Consider the following 13,087-nt stretch of genomic DNA (forward strand, 5'->3'; position numbering starts at 1 on the left):
CTCACTTTTATTGCAATCTGATTGCAAACTTCTCCAAGTAAAAACACTTTATCGCAACAAAAAGTCCCAACCTATTAAATTAAAGCACCAGATGGCATGGCTGTCAATTGGAAAACTGACAAAGCAACAGCTAAACTCTAATACCAACTAACTGAGAAATATGGTGACTGATGACAAACCAGACAGTAAATGATTACTCTCTAATGCAGAGTCCCTCCTACCCCCCTCAAGCAAACAAAAAGTAAGATAAATTTGATAATAGAAAAATTCTAGTTCAAAGGCCTCAATGCAAATGCAGCCGAACTCTGATACCAACCGAGCAACATGGTAACTGAATTCAAACCAGACTGTAAATGATTCCTCCATATTGCAGAGTGCCTCCTACCCCTCAAACAAACAAAAAATAAGACATTTAATAATTGAAAAATCGTAGTTCAAAGGCCTAAATGCAAATGCAGCTAAACTATAATACCAACTAATTGAGCAACATGGTAACTGAAGAGAAACCAGACAGTAAATGATTCCCCCATAATGCAGAGTCCCTCCGACACTCAAATGAACAAAAAGTAAGATTGTTGATGATTGTAGCAACAGACAAGTAGTTCTACACAGCCTAATTGTCAAGCATGCAGGCAGGAATCAGGAGTAGTCAAAGACCTTCACAGGAGCTTGCTCATGTTGAGTGTCTATTATGATCTTTTTCCCAAGTCTAACTTAGAAAAAACACATTGACTGATTAATTGATTAATGTTGGCTATTGGACTAAGGTTTTCTCAGGAAAAGTAAATTATTCACTTTAATGATATAGAGCTAATCTCGACCATTGATCTGAAGTGGGTTAGAATTTAATCCTAACCATCAATCACTTTGGAGATTAAGGTTTGAGATCAAGCTCAATGAAGAATTATAAAGACAGTCTGAGAGGAGGAAGATACAACACAATTGCAAGTGATTTGCAGATTTGAGAGAGAAATTTTCTCAACAGAGGAGTGAGAAACCAAACACTGAAAAGAAGGAAAAGCTTGCAGCTGAAAATTCCAGAGAAGAGAAAATTGGAAATCAGTGGAGACCAAGGCCATATGAGTGATTGAGCACCAGAATTTTGTAGAGGGCTGCACTTGTTATCAAGATCATCTCCAAGGAGGTCGCACGAGCCAAGGGGTGCACAAGGAAGGCTGCACCTATGACAGGAACAGTGTTTATGGTCTGCACATGCAAGAGGTTTAGCACCCAGGCCACACATGTGACGGCTAATAAAGGCCGAGGCCGCACGTGTGAGTGGAGGTCAACTTCTGGAGGGCCAAACGAGGAGGAGCCAGCAAAAGGTGCAGATCAAAAATTCAGGGAGCCGAGTTTTCCAAGTTCTATTATTGTAAAAAAATTGTAGTTCTCTGTGGGCCATTTTCCCCGTAAGGGGGCCCTTATTTATTCTGAGAAATAAAAGTGAAGGATAAATTAAAGGTTTTATATTTTCTGCTGTGTGATTGATTTCCTAGTGGTTCTGTTGTCAAATTTTACTGATAAAAATACCAATGTATTTTATTTAATAATTTCAGAAAATGATTTACTAGCTTAAATAAATTGATGGGTTATAAAAATGACTTGGGATTTAAATCAGATCTAGTATTCAGAATATTAACAAAGACAAAATTAATAATAGAAAAATCCTAGTTCAAAGGCATCAGTGCAAATGTTTTGACCCCTATTTTTCCCTTCTTAGTGCTAGGCTGAGAAACTAACCTGCAATTCATTTTCTTTGATGTAATCTGACAAACACTTTACAATCTGTTCATGGGACGTCTCAAAATTCCTAGTACCCAAAAAGGAAGCAAGGGAGTCTGAGATTGAAACAGGTGAAGCAGGGCCACTGGTATTGCTATTTGCCATCCTTTTTGCATTTGGCTCTGAACCATCTGCACAGCAGCAGAATCATTTCAACACTTGTTGAGGGAATATCCTTAAAGATTTTTAAAATTCTTCACAGGGAAACATACAGATTTACAGTCTTACCATCTCTAGAATCAAGTGCCCATATATGTTTGGCTAGCAACTTGTTCATCTGGAACATGTCAGTTGAATCGGTGTCAAAGACCATACGTAATGCATCATTGCAAATGATATTTCTTTTGTTACTTGGATCTTGCAAGTTATTTGCCCGAATGTATGTCCACAATTGCTTCACAATCTGGAACAGTATACAAATGCATATAAATAAGCATGAAAATATTGCAACAAGCATGTTATAGCAAAACCAGGCTTCAAAACCAACTTGAAGTTAGCTAAATGATCTCTGAAGTACTACTCAGGTTCTATGTATTAATTTTTTGCAAGCACCTGGGTTCGAGGCAATGCTGGTTCACCAACAATAGCCTGCAACTCTGGTGAAACATTACAAATTTTATTAAGGCCTCCTGGTCTTCCTCTTTTCCTGCCTTCAGGAAGTGTACTGCAGATCAATAAATTGGAAAAAGTGTCTAAATCAGAGAAAATGTTTTTAATTGGCATTTAATTGAGCATCCATAATTAGGCTGATTAATAACATCCACGGCACTTCTAGTTCCACTTGAAAGAATTCACTCTAAAATAAGTGCAAAACTAAGGTAAGAAAAAAACGCTAAAACCCAAAATTTAATATATGTATTGTGTTGAATAGCAGATACATAAACAAAAGTTGTTCGGTCAATAATTTATATGAGACTTCAATGCTAAGTCAACATAGAGACAGTTACACTTCAATACCATATTTTTCTCGAAATTTTATAAAATTCTAACTCATTAAAATAGAACAATAACTAAAAAATGAGTTTTCGTATGTCCTAAATTTATATAAAAAATGACATTCAATATGGAGGATTCTGTCAATGAAAAATTAGTTAGTTTTAGATCACTTTGACAGAGCCAAAAATAATTTGAAATATAACTATCAAACACATCACTGACAATTTAGCAAGTTGGTGGTAAGTTGTAAAAAATAAAATCTTTTAACAGGACTTAAAATTTAACCCTCTTCACGAGCTGCAACAGAAGGACCTCCTGATGCATATGGATAGCTCATGCCATTAATTATGGAAGTTAGAGCCCCTTTATTAGAGTATAATCATGTTTCGTAAGGTGGCAAATACAATGCAAAAGCAAACAAATGCCAATTCAGTATGCCAATATTATTTGAAATACTGCTACAAATGTGCGCGCAATGAATCAATATCACTAGCTGATGGACAATGGCATGAGGGAAGCTAGCATGCTTTCCAATTTGTTCTTCATTCACCCATACTAATGCTCTCACTTGCCAAGTTTTAAGTGCACCATATCCTGTTCTTTCATTGTTTTTCCAGGTAAAGTACACTATGCCATGTAAAAAAGATGACAACTATGATTGTCATAAATTATAGCTATGGCACCAATAAGAGCATAAAGTGATAGATAAAATCGTAACAAAAGGAAGAGATGGATCTCCAAATTTACTATCTCATGATCTGCACCCACAACAGAAAATGTGTGCTTCTTAGGAGGCCATAGTGTACACAAACACCTTCCAAAAAATGTGGTCAATTTGATATTCCAAATGGTAATGTGCGCTTGATCATTCATAATCAAGTTTTGAGAAATCTCATTCTCATTACTTTCTTCCGCAATTTTTTGTCAACCCAGAAATTTTGGTGCACCCCAATTGATACTAACTGCAAGTGATCTATTAAACAAGAAAATTATATTCATACGTCAAACGCAGTCACACCTAGCCGAGTCTGATTGGACTCCATCAAACCAGCTGTCCGATGAGACTCAACCTGGTCTGACTGAATGGACTCACTTCTTCCCCTATTAAACTGAGATCGTTCATTTGTTCATTTTAACGTTGTTTGACAATGATTTTTTGAGAACAGATGAGAAAGATGTTAGCGTGATTTTTCTGCACACTGAGACCTATTACCCCTCATGTCAGCTGGGGTCAATGTTATCAGAACCGAACCGGTGATCAAACCGAAAAAACTTGTGGACTAGGAACCAGTCGGAACCGAACCGGAACTAGTAAAAAAACAGATCAAAAAACCAGTTGACCAAAAACACATAAAATTTTCAAATTTTAAAGAAAAACATATATATACATGTGCATCCATATGAATCCAAACCATTTATACACAAATAAGCAAAAATTCTCATTTATATAGCATGTAAGGGTGCACATAACCAAAATAGCATTGAGTGCAATCCATCCCTAAACCGAAAATACATCAACAAATAGGCTCTAGATGGCCTCTAGCATCCAAAAAAAACCATGCTACAAGCCTACAACAAATACCTACATATCATCAAAATCATTGCCTATATTGGGATCTTCGTCATCAATATAACCCTCTAAGCATTAAAATAAGATAGAAAAAACGTAGCATGTCAAGTCAAGATTTTGTTTGAGTGATGGGTACATTTTTAGTAGTCATGATAGAGGAGTTTGACAACCAATGCCACTAACATCAAAGTACATCAAGGGATTGATGTTCTTTATTAAGTACCAGTTCCTTACCCTCGTACATGACAAAATCTAATGGAAACATTGCAATCCCCGCAATCCTGAAATCCTGAAAAATTGTTAAGTTTGCTAGATTTTGAGTGAAATCTAAAATTCTACTTTCTCTGTATGAAATCCAATGAGGTTGGAACCACTATCAAACATTTTGAGTCATCCTAAGTCACTTTTACTTTAAGAATTTAACATTACCATGAATTGCTGGCAATAATAGGACCATAGGGTTGAATATTAGGCTAGCCTAGGGAAGAATTAGAAGTCGGCCAACCAAATGAAAAAATCAAAAACCCAAAAAAAAAATAGGCAAATTTTTACTCTGACCCGAGAAGGTACAAACTGCATCGAACCAGCCGGTTCAGTGAAATAGGCTAGCTCAGTACCAAATTGGCATATTCTAGTTCTAAAGCCTTGACCGGACTGGTTTAGGGCCCAAACTAGTCGTACTGGCTAGTTTCGTTGGTTCCGGTCCAGTTCTTATAGCACAGGCAGGGATATACATACACTTTTTAAGAGCATTTATCACTATTGTAAGTCCAAGATCAAAGGTTAAAGCCTTGTAACTACCATGTGAGGCCTTGTATTGTGTGTTCTAGACCTTGTTTTTGGCTGGCCATGGTTGGTCCCTTTATGTGTATTTTTAGTTATTTTTGTCCTGGATAGGATTGTAGTGCCTTGGATGGGCTTATTTGGCACCCATGGTTTACAAGAACGTTGTCTTATGTAGGGGTAATCATCGGTGTACGGGCAAGTCAACCTGCGTCCAGTTGCACATATGTCTTACCACATGGTTGTGTGTCTATTGAGTCCATATGTGGCTTTGGCCTTGGTGCAGTCTCCCTCAAGTAGTTCTCAACACGGTAGTATCAAAAATTAAACTTTACACGCTTTTGAGTTAGTGTTAAATTATGGTATGTTCTATGCTAAGAGCAATTTACTTCAATTCTTCTTATTAGCCCAATATCAATTTCCAGTATAGCAATTACATTAACATGAAAGTAAAATGTTGATAGAACATAAATGAAATCAACAGAAGACAAGCCAAGAAAAGAGACACAAGATGTGGTGCTAGCCAGGGACAAACCCCAATGCGGGGAAACCCTTTGATCAATTCTTCTATATTCTTCAATAATTCAGCAGAGAGAGAGATAGTACAATATCACAAATCTGTGATTTACAACAGTAGTAATGAAACCCTTGAACAACAATAGCAAAGGTGATCAATCAGCTCCCAAAATGTCCTCAAGACAACCTAGGAGAACTCGGTCTCCAACAGCAGTAATGGCAGCCCAAAACAGTCAATGTAAGATGGTCAAAACAGCAGTGAATGCTACAGCATACTACAGCCAGCCCTAACCTGTGAACACTTCCATAAATGTGCCCTCCAACAAGTCAATGCAAGCTGTCCCAAGCCTAGGAGAGGCTGCCCACTCAAAACCGCAGTCAATGGAGGCAATATGTTGGTCAATGCAGACCTAAAACACCCCAAACAAGATTGTTGCACCTTCCTGCTTCCTTGCTGCCCTAACTGCGCCCTCTCACAATGATGCCCTAGCTGCGTCCTCATTCCTTCGTATACCCAAGAGAAAAGGAGAGAGAAGATATGTGTGGATGAGATGAGTGATCTAATGCCTCAAGATCTCCTTTATTTATATCCCACGTTGAGGTTTAGCTGGGGGTGTGAAACACTATTTTACATGTTCGTTGACCTTGACAAATTGTCAAGAAATACAAATAAATTCATATCTCCATGAATACATGTCGGAATCAGATGATCGGTAGATCAATCCTACACCTCTCGACAAGAGGAATCCAACAAAAATATCAGCTGCCATAAATAAGATGACCCACATGGAGTTTGGCCCTAGTTTCCAATTTTAACAGTTAGTTCACATTTCCCAAAGCAAGCGGTCCTGGAAGTCAAAAAGTCAATTTGGTCCCAAATGCTCAATTTGATGAGGAAATGACATGCCATGTTGAAATTTTTCCAGACAATGAAGGCATTGTCAAGTTATAGGTGGTTAATAGGTATAACAAATTTCCGATTGGAAAAACAAGGGCATTGTTGGGTAGTTTTAGACATACATTATGTCAAAAGGTATAACAAGTTTCCACTTTCTCTATATGAAATCCAATGAGGTTGGAACCACTATCAAACATTGAGTCATCCTAAGTCACTTTTACTTCAAGAATTTAACATTACCATGAATTGCTAGCAATAATAGGACCATAGGCTTGAATATTAGGTTGAGGGCCATAGGCTTGAATATTAGGCTAGCCTAGGGGAGAATTAGAAGTGGGCCAACCATATGAAAAAAATAAAAAACCAAAAAAAAAACAAGCAAATTTTTACTCTGACCCGGGAAGGTACAAACCGCACGGAACTAGTCCTGTGGCCGGTTCGGTGAAATAGGCTAGTTCAATAGCAAACTGACCTATTATGGTTCTAAAGCCTTGACCGGGCTGGTTTAGGGCTCAAACCAGTCGTACTGGATAGTTTCGTTGGTTCCAGTCCGGTTCTTATAACACAGGTAGGGATATACATACAATTTTTAAGAGCATTTATCACTATTGTAAGCCCAAGATCAAAGGTTAAAGCCTTGTAAGTTGTAACTACCATGTGAGGCCTTGTATTGTATGTTCTAGACCTTGTTTCTGGTTGGCCATGGTCTATCCCTTTAGGTGTATCTTTAGTTATTTTTGTCTTGGATAGGATTGTAGTGCCTTGGATGGGCTTATTTGGGACTCATGGTTTACAGGAACCTTGTCTTATGTAGGGTTAATCATCGGTGTATGGGCAAGTCAACCTGCGTCCAGTTGCATGTATGTCTTACCACATGGTTATGCGTCTATTGAGTCCATATGTGGCCTTGGCCTTGGTGCAATATCCCTTACATAGTTCTCAACACTGTAGTATCAAAAATTAAACTTTACAAGCTTCTGAGTTAGTTCACATTTTCCAAAGAAAGCGGTCCTGGAAGTCAAAAGTCAATTTGGTCCCAAATGCTCAATTTGATAAGGAAATGACATGCCATGTTGAAATTTTTCCAAACAGTGAAGGCATTGTCAAGTTATAGGTGGTCAATCGGTATAACAAGTTTCCAATTGGAAAAACAAGGGCATCATTTTACACATACATTATGTCAAAAGTGGCTTCTTACCCACCAAAAAGTGGGTAAGCCCTAGGAGAAAAATTTTCCTCCTTGGATAGCCGTCTAGCTAGCAGCCCTACTGATCAACACATAACATGATGCCAAGTTCCTTCACTTCTTACTCCGATCATATTTCTCTCTCCCATTCGGCATCCCTTCTTCAAGGATGGTGGTTTATCCATCGACAGGTACTTTAACAATTTGGAAATCATGTGCTTTCAAATAATGTTATGGGCATACTAATATGGATCAAGGGGAAAATTGGATAATTGACCAATCTTGATTGTATTCTTGTTCCTCACTTCACCTGGGAGGTTAGTCCTTGAATCTAATCGAATGGAACCTCCTCTGAGGCCTTAGGATTTTAGGAAGGGCGCTACTGGGGAGGCTCCAATTGATGTTGTGTGTCCATGATTATTCCATACTTACCAATTTCTATCTTTCTCTTTATTCATCTCCATTCTTCGGGTTGGTGGTCATTGGCCATTGGTATTAGCCCCCTTTCATTCTCATCCTTGAGTTTGGGACCGGAAAACTTAGCCCTAGAGGTTGATGTTGCTAAAAGAAAGATAAAAGCATAAGAAACTCTAAATGAAAGAAAAAGATAAAATGCAAAATATGGCTGGGACAGTTGTTTAGCGCATGGGCAGAACTCTAACATGAGCTCTACCCCTCATTAGCCATCGCCTAGTTCCTCAAGCACACGATGCTTCATTCATAAAAAGGAACTCTTGTATTGTCTCAAACTTGACGACCGATAAATTGACTCGTCCTTAAGGGGTAATGGAAAATTTCAAAAGCATGTTTGGGCTCCTCCACTATGAGCCCAAATCAAAACAAATCATAAAGAAGTAAAAGGGGCACCAGAGGAGTGGAAAAAATAGGACGAACAATGAGGAAACTCATGCCTCCATGATTACTCCCTCCTTATATCTATACATTTAGGATGTTGAAACTCCGTTAGTTGCTCACTTGGATATGGTATTCTTACCCACATCTTGTCGGTAGTATATATAGGAGAATTTTTTTCTCCTAGTTGGTCCTCAGCCAGCAGCCAACAACCCCTTGCAACCACCAGATAGCTAGATGTGCCATTATCTCTGCCACCTGAGCCATCCATGTGATCCCTTGCCCACTTGTTATGATCATATGTTTGAAGGTGGACATCCTGACCCTGAAGTTGAAGTTTCTAAGTCTAACAGTTAGAAACCCTCCATGTACTTTCTGATTTATTCGTTCCTACTTGTTCTGATTAATTAACAAGTTATTTACCATGTAATACTGAAAATAAACACAAGTACATGCTCAACACATTACAGATCATCAACTGAAGGAAACAAAAACAAGCACACAAATGACATCGTTATTTTTGGACTAATGTCCTCGAAAAAACCCAATGCGGGAAAATTGGTGCAGCTATCTGAGGGTTTGATTTATTAAGCAGTTTCAGAATACAATCTGGGTACCAAATTTGGCTCACCCAACAGAGAAAAATCTCAGTAGTAGTACCTCTCCTTCGGAGACATGCTTCGACTGAAACCCTGGATAAACACTCCAACAACTCCTCAGCTCCAATCTGCCCCACGAAAAACCCCAACGTCAGCCTCTAGGGACTGTGTCAGACTCTTCTGCCCTCTACGTCAACTTTCCCGGCAGTTCCGACAGTTCCCGACAGTTTCGGTTGTTCCTAGCAGTTCCGACTGTTCTCGGCAGTTCCAGCTTCTGCCCTTTGCGTCAACTTTCTCAGCTGTTCCATCTGTTCCCATCAGTTCCGACTATTCCCTAGAGTTCCGGCTATTCCCGGCAGTTCCGACTTCTGCCATCTTCGTCAGCTTTCTTGGCACTATCTCTGCCTCTCTGCTTTTGTATTCATCGCCCTTCAGCTACAACTCCATATCACTTTCTCAACTTTCTCAGCAAACCCAGCCCCAGAAAGTCGAAATCTTGATCTCTTGGTGTGTTCTCCAAGTGGCCCTCAAGCCTCCTCTTATACTTTTCTCGTTGACAAATCAACGGCTGAGATTAAGTCCCTAATCAATAGCTAAGATTAGATCTGGCTTGATCCATGACTTTTGGACCATTCTAACACAATTTTACATTAATTCACATTAATATTTTAATTTCCCTAAGTATAGACTTAGAGACTCCATTAAAAATATTAATTATTTTAATATCTCCCAAACTGTTTAGAATCTTCCCAAACCCTTTCTGGGTATTGGAGATCTCATGTGCCTTAGCCTCTCCACCAAATTTCGTGGCTAGAGAACATCCGATGCTACCCTAAATCAACACTCCCTCTTAGCGAGCACTGTGCTTTAGCAATACTCCTTACTAAGTATTACTTTGATCATCCGACATCGGTCCCTGATGCTAGGCCTGCTACCCATCATCTGTACTGCCACCCATGGCTCTACCACTACCACTGCTGCATCTATACAACAGCTCCCTCTGCATTCGTGCTGCTGCCCATGGCCCTGCCATTGCCACTGTTGTGTTTGCACTGCATCCCCTCTCATCATGCTGCATCGTGCTGCCCATATCACCGCCACTTCTAACTGTTGCACTGCAACTCAGTTACTGAGAAGTAAGTAACTGATCTCCCAACTCTAAAATCTCTGTCAGGCTAGAGACACTCCCGATGTTGAAGCTCCCTCTGTCGCTGACAAGTGCTCCCTCTTTGATCTCTGCGCTGCTGCAACAACTCCTTGCATCTATCACCGTTGCACACCTCTTTGTGCCATCCTGCACTAGCGCAACACTCCCATGCCTTCGCATTGTTGCAGCCTGCTAGCCTCGCATTGCCCTAGGAATCCTGCACTGTAGCTCTCTCTGTCGCTCCATCCTCATCCGTCTCTACCGACATTCGATAGTCCTGCTACTCCTCTTCGAGGTTTCCGTAGCCAGGTATAATCCAAGAGGTTTGGTACCTCGAGGATCCTGCCCCTCATCTTCTGTAGTCCTCTTGACTACAGCTCGATGTCTCCCCACTTTCGCTCAAGTGGTGTGTGTGCACTCATGGCACAATCATCGTCTGTCTCCACTTCCTTCTTTGCCCTTGCTGGCGCTGCCTTGGTCTCGGAAGCCTCTCCCTTGCTCTTCTTCCTCAGACACTAGGTCGCATAATGACCCAACTCCCCACAGTGGAAGCATTTGACCTTGGAGACGTCCTTCTTTCGCTTTTCTTGCTTACCCTCAGATGCTAGCGCAGCATCCACCTCCTCCTCCTTCTTGATTCTGATCCCCTTGCTTCTGCTTCCTGTCTTGGTCACCCTCCTGATCTCTTCTTGGTGAAGAGTCGACCACATTTCCTCCCAATCTAAAAGGGTCGCCCTGCCCAGTATGCTCTGGACAAACACCTCCCAGTCTTCTGAGACTACATTCAGGGTTGTTCTCACCATCAACTCTGGATTTGTTGTGGCCCTTATGGAAGTCAGTTGATCTCGGATCTCCTTCAATCGACCGATGAAGGTGTCGATCTAGTCTCCCTTCTGCATTTGGTATGACCGCAGCTGATTTTATAGGAGCATCTTCCTTTGCACAGAAGTATGCTGATACAACTTGGTCAGGGCCTCCCACATCTCCCGTGCCATATTATTCTCGGCAATATGTGGTACTATATGATCCTTGACCACATTAAGAATGATACTCTTGGCCCTCGCCATTGCTTCCTCATACCTGTCATTGTTAGCTGGGTCAACTGGGACCGCTATCGTCTTCAAGGCGAAGTGCTTGACATGATTTCTGTCAAGTACGGATAAGATTTTGGCCTTCCAAACTACGAAGTTTGAGGCTCCATCCAGTCTGTCCTGGTCTCTTACTTCGTGTAGTGCCATTCCGTTGCTCTTCTACTTCCCTCCTGGAAGTTCTCGATGTGACTCCCTCTGAGCCTCGATTTCCCTCCTGGAAATCCTTCTGCCGATGTTGCGATGCCCCCTACTCTGATCGTCTGTACAACCGCACCACTGATCTGGATTTCTCGGCCAGAAACTCTCGGTAGCAACACCCTCCTCCTTGGCCTTTCCCTATTAGGTATTGTTCTGACAATAGTACTCCACCAGCTCCACTCTACAACTTATCCACAGCCTCCTAAACCCCAACAACCTGAAGGTGAGAGCTCCTAGGCTCTGTGCAGTCCCAACACCGGCAAACTAGCTCCCTAAGCCAACTGCGTCAGCCCTCCTAGCCTTTGCGTGAGCCTGTCTTTGCCTCCCTCAGCCTCTGCACAACCTCTTCTTGGCCCAAACTTGATGACACAAGCATTGCGTCACCCTTTCCTTGCTGTTTACTGCTAGGAACAGTTTTTGTCACTCTGGACAGCTATTTTCTGCTGCTGCTGCTCTACTCAGATGATGTCCTCAGTTCTCCTGTGATCTGCAACCACCCTCTGATACCATGTTAAATTTTCTAAGTCTAACAGTTAGAAACCCTCCATGTACTTTCTGATTTATTCCTTCCTACTTGTTCTGATTAATTAACAAGTTATTTACCATGTAAATACTGAAAATAAACACAAGTACATGCTCAACACATTACAGATCATCAACTGAAGGAAACAAAAACAAGCACACAAATGACACTGTTATTTTTGGACTAATGTCCCCGGAAAAACCCAATGCGGGAAAACTGGTGCAGCTATCTGAGGGTTTGATTTATTAAGCAGTTTCAGAATACAATCTGGGTGCCAAATCTGGCTCACCCAAAGAGAGAAATCTCAGCAGTAGTTCCTCTCCTTCGGAGACAGATGATCTGACTGAAAACCCAGATAAACACTCCGGCAACTCCTTAGCTCCAATCCGCCCCACGAAATACCCCAGCGTCAGCCTCTAGGGACTGCGTCAGCCTCTTTTGCCCTTTGCATCAGCTTTCCCCGCAGTTCTAGCAATTCTCGGTAGTTCCGGATGTCCTGACAGTTCCAGCTTTTGCCCTCTGTGTCAACTTTCCCGGTTGTTCCAACAGTTCCGGCTGTTCCCTGCCGTTTCGGTTTTTGCCCTTTGCGTCAACTTTCCCGGTTGCTGCGCTGATCCTCCCGGAACTATCTCTGTCTCTCTGCTTCTATATTCATCGCCCCTCAATTGCAACTCCAGATCACTCTCTCAACTTTCTCAGCAAACCCAGCCCCAGAAAGTCGAAATCTTGATCTCTTGGTGTGTTCTCCAAGTGACCCTCAAGCCCCCTCTTATACTTTTCTCATTGACAAATCAACAACCGAGATTAAGTCCCTAATCAACGGCTAAGATTAGATCTGGCTTGATCCATGACTTTTGGACCATTCTAACACAGTTTTACATTAATTCAAATTAATATTTTAATTTCCCTAAGTTTAGACTTAGGGACTCTATTAAAAATATTAATTATTTTAATATCTCCCAAAATGTTTAGAATCTGCCCAAACCCTTTCTAGGTATTGGAGATC

General features: G+C 40.9%; 1 protein-coding gene across 2 annotated transcripts in view; it reads right to left on the reverse strand.

Annotated features, from left to right (window-relative positions):
• LOC149146605 (upstream activation factor subunit UAF30-like) overlaps positions 1–13,087 on the reverse strand; it is a 198,133-nt gene that overhangs the window by 140,795 nt on the left and 44,251 nt on the right. The window contains exons 2-4 of one of the 2 annotated variants that reach the window (XM_089446785.1): positions 2,335–2,428; positions 2,011–2,185; positions 1,741–1,913 (exon numbers count right to left, since the gene is read on the reverse strand). In XM_089446785.1, the coding sequence (XP_089302911.1) occupies positions 1,741–1,913; positions 2,011–2,185; positions 2,335–2,428 (442 nt within the window). Of the gene's footprint in view, positions 1–1,740; positions 1,914–2,010; positions 2,186–2,334; positions 2,447–13,087 lie in introns of both variants that reach the window. The other variant, XM_089446784.1, reaches the window with a different exon arrangement.

The sequence above is a fragment of the Pinus tabuliformis genome, chromosome X (assembly GCF_031772625.1).
Source record: "Pinus tabuliformis cultivar Carrire ecotype Pingquan chromosome X, CPIR1, whole genome shotgun sequence".
In the NCBI taxonomy this organism is placed as follows: domain Eukaryota; kingdom Viridiplantae; phylum Streptophyta; class Pinopsida; order Pinales; family Pinaceae; genus Pinus; species Pinus tabuliformis.